A 24,261-nucleotide genomic window follows, 5' to 3' on the forward strand; every position below is an offset into this window, starting at 1 on the left:
CAGAATATCGTAGATATAAAAAGCACAAAATAAAAACTACTGTTATGTGACCAAATATCATTCTATAACCTCTCAAAACCCAATCCCGATATGTTGATTAATTCAATATGACATGCTGTAAAACACTTTAAATGACATTATAATTAAAACCTAATAATAAATAACTAGTCTCAGGGCCCAGATCCTGTACAAAATATTTTACGAGATTCATCAACAAACATAAAAAGCTATTATCTATGAAAATGGAAAATTCACTTTTTCACAAATGCATGCATTTCTTATTCTCCAATCTCATTTAGTAATTTTTTCCTTAGAAACTGGTAACAAAAAACCATGAGTATTGGTAGCCAAATTACTTTCTAAATAAAGCTTTAATTAAACCTTGTTTATCTTCAGAAATCTAGTGAATATCATCCATAAATACAAACAAATAACTCTTCAACTTTTTGCACACCTTACACTGCAGTATCACATGCTCTAATGAAATCCTCAAAATTTCAGGTACAGGAAATCTGCTCATGTCTTTATGAATGTTTTTGGAGTAGAGGTGAAAAACCTCACCCGGCTGCACCCTTCCTGCTCTCCCAGCTCGCTGCTGGCCATTGGCTTTTGAAATCCAATGGTTTCCCAAGACACTCAAATCTCTTCTACTGTCATATCTGGAAAAATTTTCAATTGAATAAAATTCTTAATAATTCTGTGCTAATGTCGATGTGTGTGAGTTTGTGTGTAAATGGATCCAAAAATGAAAAATACAATGTTCTTTTGATATTTTGCTTACATTTACTAATATTAAAGAACAAAGATAATCATTCTACCTACCTTTGTTCTTTATGGCACCCTGTGTCAATTACATAGACAACATCTTTAACAGTCAAACTTGTTTCTGCAATGTTTGTTGCAAGCACTACTTTCCGCATACCACTGGGAGCAGGTTCAAAGATCTGTTCTTGCTCTGAAGAAGGCAGACGTGAGTGCAATGGCAGCACCCACAGCCTATCTTTCAATTTTTCATTTTCTTGTAACCGCACTTGCACTAAACTTATATCCTGCCAGCCAGGTAAGAAACACAAGATAGCTCCTGGTGGTCTAGAGGAATCTATTCTTTTTATAATATCTAACACTAACTCTACATTAACAATGGGATGTGAACCAGGCTCTGTAAGTGGCTGGAGTTGGTATTTCTTTGAGTTTAGGTTCAATTCACTGAAAACGTCAAATAAATAATGGCGTGTTAAAGGATACAAAGCACCAGGCACTTCTATCAATGCAGATTCACTTTTCCCAAAATAATTGCAAAGTTCTTCCATACTTAACGAGGCACTCATCAAGACTAATTTAAGATTTGTATTAGAACGAATCAGTCGCCGCAAAAGAATTAGAAGCAAATCTGTTGGTACAGAACGTTCATGCACTTCATCTACTATGACATGTGATATGCCTTCCAGAGTAGGATTGGAATGGAGTCCCTGGAGCAGCATGCCAGTTGTTAAAAACATTACACCTCCACGATCCTCGACACGTTTATAATTCAGTCGTACGTGGTAGCCAATGCTTTCACCCAGCTGTCAAATAAAACATTCAATTATGATGAAATTGATATATAAAAGCAGTAAACCAATCTTATATATAAGGGGCATTAATAATATGGATTTGCTTGTCTTATGCAGAAGGAATAAATAAAGACAGTATTGAAATCATTCAATATTAGCTACATTAATCCCACTTTCAAGAGTAAACTGTGGTGGTTAAATATATGTACTGTTCATTACTTTTATTTAATACATTGGGGCCAGAAATCCCGGCATTAAACAAATATCTGCGTTACATTGGCCACCCCTAAACAATCGCTTAAAACTGCCAGCTTCAATAGTCAAAAACACCAAAGACCCACTATAGAAATGCTAATACTGCCTACTTTAGTTTAAATACCGAATATAATGTTAGCCTTAAAAATATATGTACAGTAGTATACTACATAAGTACTAGCCTATGGCTTACAGCTAGTAGCCTACATATGCAAGTACCATTATATTAAAATTAAGTAAATCATATGAGTACTCGCCAATGATCTATGTTGATAAAGCTGACAGTGATTTAGCAGTGCAGTCCATGAATGATAATAGGCTATGACTGTGCAGCAAAGCATCTCCTCCTCAATTTCTCACATGACACATGTTACTGTATTAATAACCTTCCTCTGATTTTTAGGCTCTTTCCCATAGGACGTAAGAGAAGCAGGGTGTTAGGAGGCCACAAAGATAACTTACACATGTATTTAGGCAGTCCCCAGTTATCGGCAGACTTTATTAATGGCGTCTGTCCAGTACCAGAACATCAGCGATTTATGGCACCATAACACATCACATTCCAGTTATTGGCAACAATAACAGTTATGGCGCCATAACATACCTAAAGGAAGCACCACAAATCACCAAATTTCAGTTAATGGCAGTTTTCGCTTATTAACATCCTGCCAAGAATGAAACCCCAGCAGATAACTGCTGTAAACACTACACTTCAGTAAACGAAGACAAGATATAAAATTGTGCATGGGTAGGCCACTGTTGCCTAATGGGAATGCCAATTTCTTGCTAGATTTTGCTCCATAAAGTGCTAAAAAGTTCACATCATATGCCACAATGCCACCCCACCAATTTCAACAGATTGCTCTGTTCCAGTTCAAACATGTTTCTAACTTAGTGCACTTGTACACTACGTTATATAATTTCTAACCATTTCGAAACCCATTCTGTTCAATTCCTGAAAATGGTTATGCAAGATTTTTTTTTTTTTTTTTGCAAAGTTATGTCAAACATATATAATCAACAAATTTTCAACTTAACATTAGAAAGATTTTATACAGTAACATGATAATGTATTGGGAAAAAAAAAAATGCTAGTTTTCCTGCTAGAGGCTAGATTGAATATGTCCCTGCTAATTAGCTCAAGAAAATGATAGAGCTAGGCATTAAATATGCTAAACTGGCAACACTGGGCCCAACACCTACGCATTGAAAGCTTGGCGCATCATACTACGCAACTGTACATTTATTATTTTTTTGTTTTTGTGTTTTGTAAGGCGACTTCAAAATTATATTTACAGTAAGAAAAGTGTTTTATGACAAGTTTAGAGCATACATAAAATATGTGGGTAGTTTGTAGAATGGTGTAACTGCTAGTAGATTGTGTACAAAAGCACGTACATACGAACAAAACTGTAGGTTTGGTGACATTACGGTAATCTTTATAAGTATTTTTATGTTAGTATTTTGTGAATGAATACTACACATTTATGATAAAATTTACTGTACTGACTGCAATAACATACTGTAATATTAATGTAACCACAGCAAAATAAAGTAATCAATGCATACATTAAAGCGTATTTTTGTCTTTTGAAAAATGTTTTCCCCAGCGCCAACACACACTGCATGTGCGCAGAGTATACACAAGACAGAGCATCTTTATCTGCCTCTCTCATGTCTTGATTTGAAATTATTCCTCGAATAAGCTTTTCATTATGAAGACATGCCAATAACATATGATATAAAAATAATCTTATTCTGTTTACGCATTAGAAACTAAAGAAACATAAGCTCTAAAACACTAGAGCACTTTCAAGTGACGTCATTGACATCAGGGATCACCAGAACGAGTTTCTGAGTCGAAATTCGACACAATCGCCAATCTCAAACAACACTACAATAATCTACGACAATTATCGTTTGTGTGACTGCATTGTTTGGAGAAGTTATTTACGTACTACAGTAATTACACTGCTATTAAAATTTCTGAAAGGTTATGAATGGTAAAGGTTGCTGTGAATGCAACCATATACAGGCAGTCCCCAGGTTACGACGGGCTCGGCTTACGACGTTCCGAGGTTAAGGCGCTTTTCAATTATATTTATCAGAAATTATTTCCAGGGTTACGACGCATGTTCCAGGGTTACGATGACTACAACGCTGATCTGGCAGAGGAAATATGACACCAAAATTGCAAAATAATCAATATTTGAAGGTTTTTTGATGAAAAATGCAATAAGAATGCAGTTTAAATAGTTTTTAATGCACCCAAAGCATTAAAAGTAAGGTTTTCTTAGGATTTTTGACGATGTTCTGGCTTACGACGATTTTCGGCTTGCGACGCGTCTCAAGAACGGAACCCCCGTCGTAACCCAGGGACTGCCTGAACTACTACATGTAACTCGATGTTACATTTTGTTCGGTGATTTCACCGATATGGAATTAATCCCTGAATAGGCAATTTATTATGAAGATATGCCAATAATATACGTACATAAAAGGTGAGAATGGTTTTGTTACCTTTATTGTCGGTTTATATCATACTATGAATCTTTTCATGTAGTATGTTGGTGGCTATCAGATCACAGCCGAGGTTTAGCCTACTGATAAACATATATGCAACACAGACAAACCTGCGATGCTGCAATTTATACCTACAATCTGAGAAGCAGTGCAAGGAAACAACCATGGTTAACTGTTCGTGGGACTGCAAATCTGTTACTAAACGATGACCCACTGGACTTTGGACGCTTCTGAGGTAATCTGGTTCAAGATCTATCATGTTATTTGATGTTTTCCCTAATTCTCCCCTTAATTTGCTTTTAAGAACCTACCTAAACATCCTATACATCATTCATTTCATATACGTACAGATTTTTACATCCTTGTAACTGTGGGCACAGAGGGATTAATGCAGTACAGCTATGCCTAACTAAGCACATGCAATGCTTTTGGGATGGTCATGTAATTTTGTTACGGGAGTTTTTTTTTTTTCCCAGTAATTGATACTTTTTATTACTTTGATGGTATGGGCTTGATTAGCTGCTGGAAATAATATAGCGAGATCCTGACCTTGACAATGATTGTGGACCTGATTGTAGTCTAGATCCGATTAAGGCTGATGCAGTCAGTGCACAAAAATTTTTTACTGTTGAAAAAAAATCACACCACAGCCTAGGTTACCACTGTATAAAGTTGAAGGAACGGAACAAGAATCTCAACAAAGAAGAAGGACAAGAGAAAATTCAGGATGGCAAATTGGCTGAGGAAAGAAGGAAAAGATGTAAAAGGGGAAGTATTATATAAAACATGAAAATGGAAAAACTCAAACTTCACCAAAGGTATAAAATACATAGATGATGAAGGTTTGTATATTTAAATTTGAGCATTCATGAGTTTGAAAAGCTAATATCAATAAAATTGTTTTTACCTGTTCTCCTCTTTCTTGAGCAATACATTTTGCTAAAGAAATTGCTGAAATTCTTCTGGGCTGTGAAATAAGAATATTACAGTCAGCTCCTCTTCCTTCCTTTATCCACTTGTCTAGGATCATCTGAGGAACCTATTTCAATAAAACAGGAAAACAATAAGGAAATTCAAAATACCAGTAAACAAATGGTTCTGGATTTAATGAAATACCCACATACGTAGTTTCTCTTTCAAATTATTAAAAACAACTTGCCCACTCCTTTAATCATAAATTACCTAAATTACCAGATTTATAGGAATATATTGCCTACATTTCTTCTATTATTTTGAAAGACAGTCCCACCATGAGGGTATCCATATGACTAGTAAAATAATACTTCTCAGGTCCAAATATAAGTAATGAGTAGTTGACAATTTAATATACATATTTTGAGACAGGTCCAGTGACTGAAAATAGCTGGGTCACATGTGTGGGGTTTCTGTATAAAGAAAATCAGTACACTACATTATTTGGAGTTGTTTCCATAGACAAAACTTGCATAAATAATAATAAAAAAAAGACAAAGAATTTGCAGAAAGATGAACTTGTTAACACTATAAAATACTTACCAAATTTTTAACTAACCTGAGTACTTTTACCACAACCAGTATCTCCTGCCACAATCACAACTTGATGAGTATCGAGGGCTTTTTCAAGGTTATCTCTATAGCAGAAAAAAATTGAGAAATTGGTCACACAAAGAAAGAAAAATTAATTGCTAAAATAGTGTTAGAGAAATTGTTCACACAAAGAAAAAAAATTACTTGATAAAATAGTGTTAAAGTTGAAACTAGTACTTTTATTGGTTACTCTGGCACAACCTATTACATCAATGATAAAACAAAGCTAAAAAAATTGCAAATATTCATGAATGAGGGAATCTCAAAGGAAATGACAAAATGACAATTTGTCGAAAATTGCATTTTTCCTAACTATACAAACCTGAGGTCCTTTACATATAGTCCCACCTCATACCACCCCTCACTCTGCAACTTTTTGCATGGGCCTAAAGCAAAAGTGATTCTTCACCGCCCGGGCGCGCGGCGCGCGCACATTCGGACAAGCAGTTAACTACCGTTCTCCCCTTGTTCGAAGCTTACGACCGTCCCAGCTGCCGCTAGTTACCTTCCTATTGTTAAAGGACCTCAGGTTTGTATAGTTAGGAAAAATGCAATTTTCGACAAATTGTCATTTGTTCCGATACGTAATACAAACCCTCGGTCCTTTAACAATAGGAAGACTCACTTCTTGGTGGGTGGAATCTGAGTCTTTTTGGTGAACAGACTGGTGTTCGTCCAACCTTGGAATGCCTCCCTGGTCGTAAGAGCAAGGGAGGGATCCAAACCTCTGTCCGATTGATCGGGGTGTGCACCGCAGGATCAATGGTCAGACCTCTGAGCCAAGTACTAAGAGAGAGGCAAGCGTATCTCGTTGTACCAGCAAGCAAGAACTTGCTCCATTACAAGAGCCAACATAAAGTTATGGGTTTGTCTCAAGTAGGCATCCACTCCTTCCCCCTTGTTGGAGGGAGTGGAGGATATTTGCTTCTATCCCTAACTAAAGGGATAGATTGGGGCTCGGTCGAGTAGCTTACCTGCATCGAATTCCTTCCAGCATGGTGACGACCGTGACCCTCTGCCCACAGGTAGAGAGAGAGAAAGATGGAGAAGAGAAGCCAGTCGCACTCTCATTCAACCATTCATTCCTACAGTCACACCAGAATCGATGCTGTTCTGCCTGCTCGGGTGCTGGGTAAGCTTACACAACGTGTTGAGCAGCCACCACAGGTCCCAAAGGAAAAAGGAAAAGTATCCAAGGACTTGTGGGCAATATCCCGAAGGTAGAAGGACGTGAAGGTAGTCTGGTTGGCCCAGACACCTGCCTTCAGGACCTGCGCCACGGAGAAGTTCTTACGGAACGCCAAAGAGGGTCCAATACCTCTGACTTCGTGGGCTCTCGGTCGGAGCGTACGGATGTCGTCACTACCATCAGCCTCGTACGCTCTCCTGATCACCTCACGCAGCCAGAAAGAAAGCGTGTTCTTGGATACTTCTTTCTTGGTAACCCCAGTGCTAACGAAGAGGCGTCGACACTCAGGCTGAGGTGTCGAGTTTCTTCAGATAGCGCCGTAGCGCCCTCACAGGACAAAGCAGCATCTCATCCGTATCGTTGTCGGTGAAATCCATCAGGGAGGGGATCGTGAAAGACTCGAACCTGTCGTCAGGGATCGACGGATTCTGAGTCTTAGCTACGAAATTCGGGAACGAAATCGAGCGTCACAGATCCCCAGCCCCTGGAATGTTTAACATTGAAGGACAGACCATGAAGTTCCCCTACTCTCTTCGCCGATGCCAGGCCCAGCAAGAAGAGGGTCTTGAGGGTCAGATCCCTGTCTGACGACTCTCGGAGTGGCTCGAATGGTCTTCGAGTCAAACTCCTAAGGACGAGAGTCACATCCCACTCAGGGGGCCTGAGTTCCCTGGGTGGGCAAGACCTTTCGAAGCTCCTCATTAGCAAGGAGATCTCGAACGAGTTCGAGATGTCCAGTCCCTCAGTTTTAGGACGAGCGCCAGGGCGGCTCTATATCCTTTAACTGTGGGTACTGAGAGGAGCTTCTCTCGGCGAAGAAACACGAGGAAATCCGCTACCTGCTGAAGAGTGGCTCTGAGAGGAGATAGACCCCGTCTACGACACCAACCACAGAAGACGGCCCACTTCCCCTGGTACACAGCTGCAGAGGACTGTCTGACGTGTCCAGCCATCTCTGTTGCTGCGCTGCGAGAAAAGCCTCTCGTTCGCAAGAGATGGTGGATAACAGCCAGCCGTGAAGTTGTAGGGACTGGACTGCTCGGTGGTACCGCTCTACGTGTGGCTGGGCTAGAAGGTTGTGCCAGTGGGGCATCTCTCTCGGTTCTTCCGCAAGAAGAGCCAGCAGGTCCAGATACCAAACGGCTTGAGGTCGTTTGGGAGCCACCAGGATCATCCTGAGATTGGGAGTGACCAGCGCTCGGCTGATCACTTTCCGAATCAGACAAAAGGAGGAAAGGCGTAGACGAAGAGGTTGTCCCAGGGGTGTTGAAGAGCGTCCTCTTGCAGCTGCCCATGGGTCCGGCACGGCTGAGCAAAAAACTTGAAGTTTTTTGTTGTGCCGGGTGGCGAACAGGTCTATGACCGGACGCCCCCACAGGTTGAAGAGCCTTTCCGCCACTTCTGGGTGTAGGGACCACTCGGTCCCTATTACCTGATCCCGACGGCTGAGCTTGTCTGCTACTACATTCCTCTTGCCTGGAATGTAGCGTGCTGACAGCTCTATCGAGTGAGCCGTGGCCCACTCGTGCACCTGCACAGTCAACTGGTGTAGCGGGAGAGACACTAGGCCCCCCTGCTTGTTGACGTATGCCACTACTGTGGTGTTGTCGCACATCAACACCACCGAGTGTCCCATCAAGCGGTCTTGGAACTCTTGGAGAGCGTAAAACGCCGCCTTGAGTTCTAGGACATTGATGTGAAGGTGCTTGTCGTGATGGTCCCACACACCTGCAGCCAGCAACTCCTCCAGGTGTGCGCCCATCCCTCGGTCGATGCGTCTGAGAACAGCAGCATCTCTGGGGGGGGGAGTGCGTAGAGGCACCCCTCTTAAGAGGTTCCTGTCGTTGAGCCACCAGGCTAGGTCCTGCCTCACCTTCTCCGTGATGGACACGGGGAAGTAAGGTGGATCCTTTACCTGTGACCAACTCTCCCTTAGTCTCCACTGAAGAGACCGCAGGTGAAGACGTCCGTGAGGAACTAACTTCTCGAGTGACGACAGGTGGCCGATCACGACTTGCCATTGCTGAGCTGCCTGTTCCTGCCGAGACAGGAACCGGCCGGCTGCCTCCCTGAATTTGCTGATCCTCAAGTCTGCGGGGCGGACTTGAGCTGCTACCGTATCGATCAGCATACCCAGGTACTTCATCTTCTGCTTGGGTTCGAGATCGGACTTCTCGTAGTTTATCACGATCCCCAGATCGCGACAAAACTTTAGAAGTCGATCCCTGTCCTGCAGCAACTGCGAGCGGGAGCTCGCCAGGACCAGCCAATCGTCGAGATACCTCAGAAGACGTATCCCGTGCGAATGGGCCCAAGCAGACACCAGCGTGAACACTCTCGTGAACACCTGTGGGGCGGTTGAGAGACCGAAGCAAAGTGCCCTGAATTGGTACACCGTCCCGTCGAAGATGAAGCGGAGGTACTTTCTGGAGGACTGATGGATGGGTATTTGAAAATACGCATCCTTCAGGTCCACTGAAAGCATGAAGTCGTTCTCCCTGATGGAGTCCAGCACGGAACGTGCCGTCTCCATCTTGAACCGAGTCTGGCGAACAAATCGGTTCAGGGGAGAGAGATCTATCACCGGGCGCCAGCCCCCCGATGCCTTTCCACTAAGAAAAGGCGGCTGTAAAAGCCCGGTGACCGATCTACTACGACTTCTACAGCTCGTTTGGTCAGCATGGTCTTGATCTCCTGCCGAAGAGCGTCGTCCTTTGAGGATCCTAGAACATATGTCTGAAGATGGACCGGGTTGGAGGTGAGGGGTGGCCGAGATTCGAAGGGTAGTAGATATCCCTCCCGAAGGACGTCTACTATCCAGGTCTCGGCACCGTAGCGCTGCCAAGTTGCCCAATGGCTCGCTAGGCACCCCCCCACTTCCGGCAGCTGGTGAGGGGGAACGCCGTCCCTAGCGTTTCCCACCTCGCTTCGACTTCTTCCCAGCACCTCCTCGGGGAAAGGAGGGCTGGGAGGAGGGCTGGTTACGGCCTCCTTTACCAGAAGTTGAAGCAGGAAGAGTCTTTCCTCGGGGCTTCGATGGAGCAGCCGTCTTAGCAGCCGAGGAAGCGCTAGCTAAACTCTTAGGCTTAGCCGCAGTTGTACGAGGTTGCCCAGAAACCTTCGTAACTGCCTGGTGAACTAGACGGTCACTGTCATCAGTGCGCCGTCTTTCCACCGCAGCGTCCACCATCTCTCCGGGAAAGAGAGCGGAGGAACTCTTCATTGGTCCGTTACGGAGTCCATTTACCGCCTCACGCCCGGCCCCCTTGGCTACTCGTGTAAGGACAGCGTCCCTACGACGGAGAACCAAGTTGGCCCACAGGTTTGCCGTCTGATGGGCGAGGTAGGAGATGGCCCTACCTCCAGACTGGCACAGTCTCCTAAAGTCGGGGTCGTCTTCGAGGGCAGCGCCCCCGGAGTCGGCCGCGACCTTGGATACTGTGAGGGACCACAGATCCAACCAAGAGACTGCCTGGAAAGCCGCCATAGCGGTAGCTTCCAGGCCCAGTGCCTCCTGCTGCGAGAACCACAAGTTCTCCGACAGGAATTGCTGCAGGGACACACCATGGAGTTAGCCTAGCTAGCTCCGGGTTAACCTGTTTGGGCGGTATTGGATCCACTGATGGCACGTAGAACTTCCGCTGTCGCTGCAGAGGAGGAGGAAGTAGCTTGGAAGACCGTCCTGACTTAAGTGAGTCCTCTCGTCCTGAGACGAAATTCTCCACCTGGTCAAGGACTGAGTCTGCCAGCTCCGATCGCGGCAGTCCCACCGTCAATTTGGGTTCCCTCTTCGGGCCCCAAAATGACTCGAGCCGGGATGTGGGCTCAGATGGTGGTAGCGGCGATCCTTCCCCCAGGTCGTTGTGCTGACGAATCAGCGCAATAACCTGGGCAAAGTTCCTCTGGATCTCGGGAGTCACGGCGTCCTGAGGAGTAGGACCGTCCAGTCCCTCCAACAGGAGCAGCTCTCGAGACCCTCCTCCTTCAGAAGGAGGAACAGCAACAGACCCCTGACGGTCGCCTCCAGCCACTTGCGCGTACGACCTGGCTGGTCCTAAGACCATGCCTGGTGCGTGCGGCATTGTGACGGGATCGTGAGCGGCGCACCTCTCACGATCACTCCTAGCTACCTCGCTCTTCCCGGTGTAGCCCGAGGAAGTTGAAGGTATAGGAGAGACAGACCTGACGCTCCCCCCGCTCGCTGGCAGGACCAGCGTACGTGGGGGGCTGCAGCCGATCACCAACCCGCGGTGGGGATCGATCTGCAGGCCTGGCCGTGCCGCTCACCTGTGGCGAGCGGCTCGACTGAGCACGTCGACCCCGGTCCCGTGCGTCAGACGAGCTGCTGCTGGCCACCGTCTCCGTCCGGTCCCTGTGGGAGCGGTGGTCAGGTGATCTGCAGAGCTCGCTTTCGCGGTGAGACCGGTGAGCGTCCTCACGGCACGTCAAACCGCTGGTACCAGCCGAAGCTGGTGCCGTTGGTCGAGGGGACCTCTTCCCAGCCTCAACCCGTGGCCGGTCAGAGACCGTCACGTCAACCCGAGGTACCGGCTGGTCGCTACGAGAGCGGCCGCTGGCCTGGCGAGAGTCACTTGCGCGACTCTCGACAGTCTTCTGCTCCGTGCCTCGGTCATGACGGTGAGCAAGCTCAGGCGTCTTGACTTTAGCTGCACGGTCGCCCGAAGGAGACCGTACACTCGGACCTTCTCGCGAACGAGAAGCCGAGCTGGTACCTGGCTTAGCAGCAGTGCTACCAAGACCAGGCACGGATGTACCAGCAGTAGCCAGCACATCCTTGGTCCCCGTCTTCTTCTTCTCAGAAGAGGAGACGGGCCCTGTTCCCGAGGGAACAGGAGGACCAGCAGAAGCACCCCCCGTCACACCAGAGCGAGACGGGCCCTTCGAAGGTCCCGCAGGAGCCTTCTTAGGGGGGGAGGAGGCAGCCTTCTTCTTCTTCGGCTTGGAAGCCTTAGAAGTCGAAGGGGGAGAGGCGGCAACAGAAGACGAAGAAGACGATGAAGACGACGACAACACCTTCCTCTTCTTCGTCAGCTCTCTCAGGACAGACGTCAGGTCTTCCATCCACGGAAAAGTCGGGCCAATTGCCGAAGCAACACGCCCCGACTGATCCTGTCCGGAAAGACCTGAGACCGGTGCAGCACCTCCATGACGAGACGCGACGTGGGCAGGGGCAGGCACGGCAGGAGCGGCAGGGACATCAACAGCAGGACCAGCACCATCAGGACCAGCAGCAGCAGGACCAGCACCAGCAGGACCAGCAGCAGCAGGACCAGCACCAGCAGGACCAGCACCAGCAGGACCAGCACCAGCAGCAACATCAGCATGAGCGTCCCGCACCGCGCGCTTCGTAGGAGCGGCGCGAGCGGCTGGGCCAGCAACACTAGCTGCAGGTACGGCAGGTACGGCAGCATAGTCCGGCGTCACAGGCATCTCCAATTCAGCCAAACTCATCATTGGGACGGGCGGCAGATCCAGGGGCGAACTTTTGGGACAGCGAAAGTCGGGAGTCGGCAGCACATAGAATCCAGGTGGCGGCGGCACGCCCCTCTTAGGTACGGCAGCAATCGGCTTTTGGATTGATGCCGTGGGAGTCACCGACGCAATGTGTTGCGTGTAAACCACATGAGGAGGGGCGGCGTACGCTGGTGTGGACACTGTATTAGTCGTTGTTGTGACTACACCATGAGTTACAACTGCCGACCCCGCCAGACGTTGAATCAAGCCCTGGATACTGGGGGCTCCCTGCAGTCCCAACGACGCCCACACCTGTCCAAGGTCGTCACTCACAGAAGGCACACCTGAGGGAGGAACAGTCGGGTCAGTTAGAGGGGCACCCTCACGCCTGGGGGAGGACGAACCCCACCCAGAGCGGACGGAAGACCCCGAGTACAATTGAACATCCGGGTATCGGGCGCCCTCCTCCACACTCGACGGATCGAGTGAGGAGAAGGACTCCGAAACCCCCCCCGCAGGGGAAGGCGCAAATCGTGGGGCTGAGCTGGAGGTAGGAAGGATGACGAGGTATCCGTCACCAAAGGAGTCGCTGGAGAGCTTTCCGACGACTCCTTGGTCGATCTACGCCTCTTCCTACCCTCGTACAGCACCCACTGCGCCTCGGACCAATTCACACAAACATTACATGGTTCGGCTCGGGAGCATTCTCGCCCCCGACACCGATAACATAATTCATGTGGATCAATGTCAGGATAAGAGCGGAATCCGCCGCATTTACGCCCCTCCAGCCCGGGACACACTCTACGGGCAGCTGGTGGGCGCGGCGAAAGCTCTTCTTGATCCATAATTCAATTCACTTCACTTCAATGAAAAATGAAAAAAAGAGTACTTACAATTTCATTCAAGACCACAAACAAACCAGTCAGAAGAAATTGTAAACATCCAAAGCACACGACGAAATAGCGGGCAGAGCGATGACGAGCACGTCCTGTCACACCACGGCCGAAAGCAAAAGTGATTCTTCACCGCCCGGGCGCGCGGCGCGCGCACGATCGGACAAGCAGTTAACTACCGTTCTCCCCTTGTTCGAAGCTTACGACCGTCCCAGCTGCAGCTAGTTACCTTCCTATTGTTAAAGGACCGAGGGTTTGTATTACGTATCGGAACAAACTAATTTTAAGTATACTGTACTAGTCTTCTCACAGTTATAAAATTATTCCAATGTCATGTTTATGGATCTTAGAAAACTCCCTGCTGCAACAAAAAAATTCTTGCAGCAGTGTGATGGGACTCCCCTTTTTATGATTAGATGAAAGACTAAGTTCTTGGGAGATAATCATCTCTCCTTTCTTCTCTATGTTCCATAACTGAATTTCGACCTGGCCCAAATCCTTAACTATACCCTTTCTCAAAGATTTCTAGATCTTTCCAAAGGTCAACATCCTGCCACTCCCATAACTGCTACTACTGTTAACTGACTGCTCAGTACCACTCTCCACCTAAGCTTTTTTCCAGTCTTTGATGAAATTTCTTCCAAATGAACCTCTCAATTATGTAGTTCTTTAAATACTTCCATCATTATCCAGCTTACATGGTGCTATATACCTAATGGTATAGAATAGTTTAAAAAAGACCAATGAATCACATTTCTAAGTCTCATACGAACTACCCGAAGGATATACCATACATGAGGTGAAAACTGGAACAAGGCACAGGTAAGAAGTTGGACAGCTAAATATGAAATGACCAAAGGGAATGAATAAAAATACAAGGCTGAAAGCAATGTAGCTGGGATGGAAAGACACTGCAAAGAACTTTTAGTACAACCTACATTGTGCACCATGTCGCACACTGAGTGGTATCCCCCCAATGACCAGATGAGTTTGAGCATCTCCTATTCTTCTATTCTCCTTTTAACTAAATTGAAAGATCTAATATGCTAAGACATGCATCTTGTAAAACACATTTTACTGTTAAGACTACTTACTTATAATCGAGCATTGGCAGAGTTTTGCCCAGCCTAGACTGAGGAGTAGGAGATGACACTCGCCAGGAAAGTCGTTCTAGTAATTCTCTGCTTCTACTGTGGCTGGCATCGGGATTGACTACATATTCCTTTCCAGTTAAAAGATCTAACACAAAACCACTACCTGGTGGTTCTTCATCTACATCTGAATTATCTGCAAAATTACCAACATTAACAATGTCTATGTAAATAATGTACGTATGTCCACAAAATTAGAATATTCAATTTTATTAAAAAAAAAAAAAAAAAAAAAACTTTCTTCTTAGTCAATGTTGATACACCCAGTCAAATAAATGGGCAAACAGAAAAAAGGGTATAAGGCATTCATTGTAAACTAAGAAATTTGTATCAGTGAAGCAATGCTTCAATTTCCTATTCAAGTACAGTTATGCTTCGATTCACAATCTTAATTTGCTCGAGGATGCAGTTTGGGACCCAAAAAATTCGTGATATGAATAAATTTTTCCCATTTAGAATAATTTAAATACAAATAATTCATTCAAACCTCAGAAACACTGATTTTTTTGGTGTGTGAGTGTTTTTCTGGGATAAACACTGCTTTCATATCCAAAAATTATGCTAAAGCTTTTACTGTAAGCTGTTTGCCAATATCAGTTACTATAAACACATGTTTACTAAGAGTTGTGTTACAGTTGCCTTTTTAAAAACTTGCTTATTTTCAATGTACTTTCATTATTAAAAATCAAACACATTTCTATTTATCCTTCACGCAATGGAGAAAGAGTTAAGAAAGTTCGCCACTAACTTCAGGTACTATTATATAAGGCTGTGGCTAAAGAAATGAATAATGAGCAGACTCCGAAACCATTTGGAGTTCTCGTAATTCCAAGGAATCCAAGCGTTTGGCAAGACTCACCAATCTTGTAAGAACAATCATCGGGAGTGGTCTTCTCTCACTGTCTGAGTGCTCACAACTCCAAGCGCTTGGTGAGCACCATATATTCTATTGAATTCAAGTGCTTGGCAAGACTCCCGAATACTATTTTAAGAACAATCATAGGGAGCTCTCTCTCTCTTGCACTCCTAGTGCTTGTGATTCCAAAGCGAGTGTTAAAGGTGGTGCTGTTAAGAAAAGACGAAACGTGAATGTCTTGCCCTTTCTCTCACCTTGTGCCTGAACTGGGACAGTGAGAGTTCTCTCCATCACCAGCTTGGGATGTTCACGATTTGTTAGAAACATGAGCACTTGGAGTGACTTGCAAACTAGTGGCCTACACAGCACCCATCTAAGAGGAGGAAACCCTAGACTGGTGACGAGAATGTAACTGAAGCTTGAACTCCTACAGCTCCCAGCTCCCAAAACACAAAAACCAGGGGCATACAAATCAGTTCCTGAGCGTGATGGTTCGGAAGAACCGACAAGAGATTCCACTGCTCACAAGGAGGCAGCTCCTTAGAAATCCTGCAGGAGGACTTCTTAGGGGAAAGAAGCAGCCTTCCTCTTCTTTGGCCGAAGAGGTCTATACAGTTTCCCTGGACCTCCTCGAGCCTCAGAAAAAGAAGGAAAGGGCAGTAGAGGGCTTCTTCTACAGGATGATGGTTAGGAAACAACAATAGCAGTGGCAAGAGCCAGAGGGAAGCTGGGGTCAGAGGCACAGCAGAAGCTGCCCAGTGATTGGTCATCAGGGCAACGGTAGCAATCTAACAGAAGGCACAGCAGGGGAACTTGATATATACACACACACACACACACAAAAGGCAGTGCCACAGTATACTAGAGTGTCACAGGTTCACTCCCAAAGGTTAGGATAATCAACACAGTGACCTATCCAACCATCTACTGCTGTGCCCTATGACTGCTCACTGTCAACCTAAAGAAAATAATAATAATAATAATAAAAAAAACAAGAGACTCCTCTCATTCAGAAGGGCACTGCCCTCCAAAGTGAGAGGAGACCCCTGAGAATAAGTTGCCCAATCACCAACACTTTCCTGTCCCTCCTCCTTGCCTGGCAAGTGAGCAAAGAGGGTGAAGAGGGTATCTCTCCCAAAGAAGAAAACACCATAAGCAAAGAGTAAACTGAGGGCGAATGCACCGAAGATTCCTCCCGGCAAACTTCTGACAGTGCAAGTGGAATAGGAACATCCCAAAATAATTGATAATAAACATACTATCGTGCTATTATAAGGAAAGGGCATTTGGATATGATACGAGGGTGAGTGTTACGGCCTTGGCTGCCAACCCGGAAACACATAGGCTGGGGGAAGGCGGCCTGCAAGCTTTTACACATCGTGGGTTTGTATATTAATAAATATCAAACACAGCATATCCAATATATAGAAACAATAAAAGAAAAGATCCCACCAGGAAAACCGAGTTTATTTACAATCAGGCAAGAGCTCACGAAAATACTTCTGCATCGCATGATGGCCCAAAGCAAAGTGTAATGTTTACATCTCCATGCCTACTGGATGGTAATTACTGCCTAACCACCTTGTTCCAGATCTGCCATAAGCAATTCCTATTGTAAGGACCCAGGGTTTGTATATTGTGTAAGAACAAATTATCATTATTCTTAGTGCAACAGCTTTCAATGGACCCTTTTGGGGAAAGTTTGTGTGTTCATAGCCTGAAGCACTATTTGCAAACCGGAGCAAAAAAATTTAACCGAGGTACCACTGTAATAATCTGACTTTAAAACAATACTTTTACTAATTCACTAATTCAAAAATATTTTCAAGTGATATAAATACATCTTATTTTAACATTCCTAACCCAAGAGATTCACAGCACTGCACATACCACTGACAGGTTCAAAAGACCCAGTACCAGGCATCTCATCCTCTGAATCCTCCTGATGACTCATTGGAATAAAAGATGTCATTTTATTTTTTTCCTCTAAATATGGCTGCACTTCCTGTAAATAATGAAGAAAAAACTTTAATCCGCTCACCTATAGCATTCAAATTACTAACAGAAAAGGACTTTTAATAATGTGGATGTTCATTCTTTCTAGAATTATTTGTTTTAAAGTTTTTATTATGCAAGTCACTGGACTTTTGTAAGCATTGAACTCTATAAGGACATTCAATGATACTGCAATTAACCCATAATCAGTTCAAAATACATAAAATTTTCCTGTTTCACAGATTCTAACTTACCAAACTGGTTAGGACGACATTAAAATACTGAAAATCTCTTCTTCATCCTAACAACCATACATAAGCTAAGGGGTCAGTTCCCTTGATGCATAGCCAACTCTTTCTACTGAAAGTATTCTCTTCCATTAAACCTTTCTCAAAATCTTCCTTAATATGTCATCTTATCCTTTGCCTCCCTCTTAACCTTCTATCCGTATCAGGTTCCAACAGTCCTCCTCACTCATTCATTCCTACCATATGCCCATAACATCTCAATCCCGACTTCATTCATCATATCAGTCCTCTTTACTAACTATGAATATATCCTAACACCCTTTTTCAGCTCTCATGTGGTTATATTAAAATAACTATGAGATAAATAAAGGAAAATGAAATACGTACTTTAAAATACCTAATGAAATGAGGTGGATGAAACAAATTATGCCCATAATAATATTCAATAAATATGTCCACTACTGAAAACACCAAGGAAAAAAAAGAAGATCTAGCCTATTATATCAAAAAGATAAATCTACTGTACCATACACCTCTTACTATTCAGAAGCATCTGGCATCCTGTTTATTCTGACTAGTCATCAAGGCATGAGCTGTTATGTAAACTGAAAACAAATTTACAAACCAAAGAGCTATTTTCTATTTCAAATGTCTCTTTCCAATTATGCACATGTAGTCGGCAGCAACTATAACTGATGATGTACGTTATAATTGATTCTCTCCTTTAAGAATGTATAAAAAAGTAATCTCTTGCCAGAATAAACATTCCAAATACATTCTGCTACCTCAAAAAACCATTTCACATTGCACAAAAAAATATTATCATATTCAGAAAAAACAAAAATTTTACTGTGTTCATTACCATTTTATAACAAAAACACTCTCCAAGAAAAAAGATGGATGCTAGGCAATGGTAATTATCAACAAATTCTCAATTTTTGAAAGTAAATAGTTTTTTTCCCCAACTAAACATACCTGAGGTCCTTTACAACTGGAATTACATAAGGCGTAGCCTGGAAACGGCCACTGAAATCTTTCAAATAAGGCAGTTCAGTAGTTTACGGGAGTCCCTCTCGACCAGATGTAAACATTTCAATTTGCTTTAGGCCCAGGTAGCAGATTGAGGAGTGGCATGAAGTGGGCAGTAAGTGTAAAACCTGATGTCTTACAAAGCCACAAAGAAATAGTGTTCCTTGACACTTCTTTCTTGGAACCTCCAGTGGTAACAAAGAGTCGTCGACACTCAGGCTGAAGATGTTGAGTCCTCTTCAGATAGTGCCTTAGCGCTCAACGGGACAGAGCAGCATCTCGTCTGGATCATCACCAACAAAGTCACTTAGGGAGGGGATGGTGAAAGACTAGGATCTCGCATTAGGGACCGTTGGATTCAGAGTCTTCACTAACACAATCCAGGACAAAATTGAGTGTAACCAATCCCCATCCCCTTGACTATTTTACATCGAAGGAAAGACCATGGGGCCATTAAGTTGACCATGATGTGCACCAACTCTCTTTGCCAATGCCAGGGATAGCAGAAAAATGGTCTTGAGGGTCAGATGACTCTCAAAGGGGCTCGTTCAGGGCACCAGTCAGGCTCTGCAACACGAGAGTCATATCCCTCACAAGAGGCCTGAGACTCCTAGGTGGCCAAGACCTTTCGAAGCTCCTCATGAGTAATGATATCTCAAAGGAGGAAGAGATATTAATACCCTTCAGCTTCAAGATCACGCTTAGCATGGCCCTATAGCCTTTTACAGCTGAAACAGAGAAGAGCTTCCTCTTGGTGAAGAAAGACGAGGAAGTCAGCAACCTGCTGAAGAGTGGCTACAACCAGAGAGATACCCTGTCTACGACACCAACCACAGAAGACAGCCCATTTTACCAGTATATTGCTGCAGAGGATTGTCTGAGGTATCCTCCCATCTCTGTTGCTGCTTGGTGAAAAAAGCCTCTTTCTCACAAGAGATGGCACTGTTCCATGTGCGGTTGACACAGAAGCTCGTGCCAAGGAGGAATCTCTCTTGGTGCCTCGGACAGAAGAGCCAGAAGGTTGGGATACCAGGGGGCCAACAGAATCTTGGGATACGAGGGGGCCACCAGAATCATCTGGAGATTCGAGGTGGTCAACACTGCTGATCACCAGGCAAATCATGCAAAACAAGGGAACAGTGTAAACTTCAAGGTTGTCCCAAGGGTGTTGGAACGCATCCTCTATGGCGGCCCATGGGTCCGCTACAATGGAGCAGATGGTCTCCAAATTCCTGTCATACCAGGGTGGCAAACAAGTCATGACTGGTCACCCCCATAGGATGAACAACCTTTCCGCCATGTCTTGGTGTAGGGACCACTTGGTTCCTATTACCTAATTTTGGTGGCTGAGCTTGTCTGCCACTTCATTCCTCTTGTCTAGAATGTACCTAGCTGACAGCTCCATTTAGTGGGGCGGTACTCGTGCACCTGCATTGTCAAATGGTGAAGCGAGAGAGAAGCAAGACCCACTTGTTGACATATGCCACTACTGTGGTACTGTCGCTCATATCGCTCATCAGTACCACAGAATGTCCTATCACTTGATCCTGAAACCTTTGGAAGAGCCATGACAACTGCCTTGAGTTCCATGATGTTGATGTGAAGGTGTGTGCCCTATTCCTCCAGGTGTGTGCCCTATTCCTCAGTCAATGCATCTAAGAACAGAAGCATGATGGGATGGGGGGGGGGGGGGGGGGGGGGGGGGGGGGGGGGGGGGGGGGGGGGGGGGGGGGGGGGGGGGGGTGTGTGAAGATCCACTCCTATTAAGAGGTTCCTGTTATTGAGCCACCAGTCCAAATCCTCTCACACCTCCTGGGAGAGGGAGACAAGAGCGGATTGAGGGTCACAGGACTATGACCAAAACTTTCTCTCTCCACTAGAGAGATCGAAGGTGAAGACACCCATGAGGGACCAGCTTCTCCAGAGACAACAGGTGACCTATCATCTTACTGTTCCTAGCAAGACAGGAACAGCAGTGCTGCCTCTCTGAACCTGCTGATACAATAGCCTGAGGGAAGACTCTTACTGCTACCGTGTCTAACAGCATGCCCAGATACTTCGTCTTCTGATTGGGCTCAGATTGGACTTCTCGAGATTTATCGTGATCCGTAGATCCCGGCAAAACTTGAGGAGCTGATCCCCGTCCTGTAACAACTGCGAGCAGGAGCTTGCCAGGACCAGCCAATTGTCGACATACCTCAGGAGTGGTGGAGGGCCTGAAACAAAGTCCTGGTATAACATCTCCCCTAGGACGAAGTGAAGGTACTTGCCGAACAACTCATGGATGGCTAAATAAGCTTCCTTCAAGTCCATTGTAAGCATGAAGTTGTTCTCCCTGAGCACAGTATGTGCCGTATTTGAACCAAGTCAGGCGAATGAATCGGTTCAGGGGAGAGGTCTATGACTGGTCTACAGCCACCCGAAGTCTTCTATACAAGAAAGATTCAACTGTAAAACCCTGGAGACCACCCTGACACGACTTCCACAGCATCTTCTGCCCCTCTTGCAACAGTGCTTGGTACTTCTTGGAAACTTCGAGGTAAGATTGTAAACAGACCAGGTGGTTGGTGAAAGGTGGTGGAGACTTGAAGGGGAGTAGACATTCCTCCTGAAGGACAACTACTACCCAGGTCTCCGCTCCACATCGCTGCCATGTTGCCCAATAGCTTGATAGGCCACCATGTGGCAGCAGGTAGAGGGGAACGCCGCCCCTCGCATTTCCCCTTCTATCCCTTACCCCCTTCCTGCAGGCAAGGAGGGCTGAAAGTGACGTGACTGCAGCCCCTTCGACGGGAGAGAAGTAGGCTGGGTCGTTCCATGGGCACTCTTGGAAGAGAAGGACTTCTTAGGGGCCAAGGAAGAGCTGGCTAGACTCGAGGGGCTAGTCGCAATGAAGCGCAAAGACCCAGAGGTCTTTATCATCATCCTGATGCTTGTCTACTGCAGCATCTACTTGTTCCCTGTTGAAGAGAGATGTCGAACCCTGCAAAGGTCCACTGCGAAGGGTCAATAACAACTAATGACCAAGAGACCTGGCTACACGAGAGAGAACAACATCCATTCTCTTGAGCACCAGGTTCACCCAAAGGTCTGGCATCTCTTGGGACAGGTAGGAAATAGCCCTACCTCCATTCTGGCACAGTCTCCCAGAGTTGAGTCTTCTGGAATGATAGCTTCGGAAGAGGCAGCAACCTTAGACACCATGAAGGACCCACTGGTCTAGCCAAGAGACTGCCTGGAAAGCTCACCATGGTAGTAGCCTCCAAGGTTTCTGCAACGACAGACTGGAACCAAGAGGAACCAAGTTCGGGTCAACCTGCTTAGTCGGTAGAGACCTCTCCGAGGGCGTGTAGAAATGCCTCTGACAAGGTAGAGGAGAAGGAAGCATCTGGTCTGACTGATTAGACCAAAGGGAATTCTCCTGTCCTGAAACAACAATGTTCACTTAGCCTAATACTCCATCAGCAAGCACAGACCACAGCAGCCACGTTGAAACCTTGGGTTCCTTCTTAGGACCCCAGAAAGATTCGAACTGAGAGGGGCAATCTCCTGAACTGATGAAGAGAATGTAGTTTCAAACCAAGAGGGGCAATCTCCTGAACCAAAGAAGAGGTCGTAGTTGCTTTCCCGAGATTGTTGTACTGACAAATCAGCCCTACGAAATCACCAAAAATCCTCTGATCTCGGTTGTCCGAGTATCTAGGCAACAGGCCCTCAAGCTCTTAGAGAGATCAGTCCTTCCAATCTACTCTCCCAGGAGGGAGAACCTCGCCAGACCTCCCTGATCCATCCTCAAAGATGCGGGCGTACATCAGCTGGGGCCCTAAAACCCCTCCAGGAACATAGGCCCTCATCGTTGAACCCTGCGGAGAAGAGCACTCTGCAGAATTCCTCCTATCCACCTCGCCCCTCCTGGTGTATCCTGAGGAAGTAGAGGGAATAGGAGAGGAGGACTGGATGCTCTTAGCAGTCCTACCAGCAACGCTGCTAGGAGGAATGAGCCGTGCGTGATCATCAACACGCGGTGATGAAGGCAGCACAGGTCTAAGAGAGCATGGTCGCCTCAGCAAGATGATTTCTCGAGGAGTGTGCACAGGTTTTTGCTGCACTACTGATGTGCCCGGCCTCGTTGTACTCAGTGGCCAGCAGGTTGGCGAGAACATGTACCGTCCTCAAGACACACCCCATTCCTCTTCGAAGATGAAACCTCACGCGAAGAGGACTGTACAGAGGACTGTACAGAGGACCTCCTCTTAGCCCCTAAAGATGTCTTGTCCTGAGAGACAGCGACATCTTCCCAGGCACCTGATGAAGAGCCAGGCTTGGCTTTCACAGGTAGGGTCGAGTCACCGACGCAGCTCGGTCCCTTCTCTTGTCCTGCGCCACTGTCACGATGGTGAGAGATCTCTCCATCAGTGACAGTGGGTGTGCGTCTCCCCTTGGAGGGCTGCACACTTGGTAAGACTCGCGAACAAGTACCCAACACAGCTCTGGTTCCAGGGACAGAGCTCTCAGAGCTAGAGACAGAAGAATGAACCTGTGCCCGAACTCCTGGGGGCCAGGGGCCCCATGACACTAGACCCTGGGGATAGCGTCACGGTTCCCACACCTGAAGGAGCAGGCAAGGCAAAGAGAGAGCCAACTGCTTCCTCAGGGAGAGGATGCAGACCCTTAGAAGCCTCGTGACGAGACTTCTTAGGGGGCGGGGAAACTATCTTCCTCCTCTTAGGCCGGAAAACCTTCGAAGAGGGAAGCGAGGAGGCAGCAAACGACGACAAAGATGAAGACAACAATACCTTCTGAGAATTCTTTGAACTTCCACAGGAAAGCTGTCAGGTCCCACCAAGGAGCACCAGACGACTTGGCAGTCTGGGAGCAGGCCCATAAACAGCAACAGGAATGGCAGGCAGGTCACCTCTGACACCGCCATGGGTGACAGAGGAGGAGCAGGGACAACAGGAACAGGCATGGGTGCCACTCTGGAACCAGGAGGAGGATATGGCACTGAAGTCACAGGCACTGGGATATGGCAAGCAGGTAGATGAGCACGTGTACCCAACACCACAGTAGGGGTCACATTGGTTGGATGGTGCACAAGAGCAAAACTGTGCTGAGTCACCGTAGATGTAGTGGGGGGTGACTACAGCATCAGTTACCAAAGTACAGCACTGGCACTGATCAAGTGTGCCAGTAATGCATTTACACATGGAGGCCCACAAGGGCCAGTGAAGCATCCACCTGATCCAGTTCCAACACCTCACCTGCGGAAGATAAAGTCCGCTTAGGTTAGGGGCACCCTTCGCCCCTATGGTATACCTTCAGAGCAAGAGGAGACCCCTAGAGAAGTGTTGCCCTGGTTGCCAGGCCCACTTGTTCTTCCTTCCCTGACGAGTCGGAAGAGGAAGACAAAGCCCCCTCCCAGCAAACCTCCCCACTGTGCCATAGACCAATCACAACAATTGGCACAACGATTATTGATATGACACTCATGCCCCTAGCAAGAGGAACATAGGGTGTGAGGAAGCTAC

At 46.2% G+C, this 24,261-nt stretch overlaps 1 protein-coding gene across 7 annotated transcripts in view; it reads right to left on the reverse strand.

Annotated features, from left to right (window-relative positions):
• LOC135198434 (ATP-dependent RNA helicase DHX30-like) overlaps positions 1–24,261 on the reverse strand; it is a 68,391-nt gene that overhangs the window by 19,000 nt on the left and 25,130 nt on the right. For all 7 annotated transcript variants that reach the window (XM_064225967.1, XM_064225969.1, XM_064225974.1 and 4 more), the window contains exons 7-12: positions 17,352–17,466; positions 14,549–14,741; positions 5,863–5,941; positions 5,239–5,370; positions 823–1,565; positions 455–659 (exon numbers count right to left, since the gene is read on the reverse strand). In XM_064225967.1, the coding sequence (XP_064082037.1) occupies positions 455–659; positions 823–1,565; positions 5,239–5,370; positions 5,863–5,941; positions 14,549–14,741; positions 17,352–17,466 (1,467 nt within the window). The remainder of the gene's footprint in view (positions 1–454; positions 660–822; positions 1,566–5,238; positions 5,371–5,862; positions 5,942–14,548; positions 14,742–17,351; positions 17,467–24,261) is intronic.

Source organism: Macrobrachium nipponense, chromosome 22, assembly GCF_015104395.2.
Source record: "Macrobrachium nipponense isolate FS-2020 chromosome 22, ASM1510439v2, whole genome shotgun sequence".
NCBI lineage: Eukaryota > Metazoa > Arthropoda > Malacostraca > Decapoda > Palaemonidae > Macrobrachium > Macrobrachium nipponense.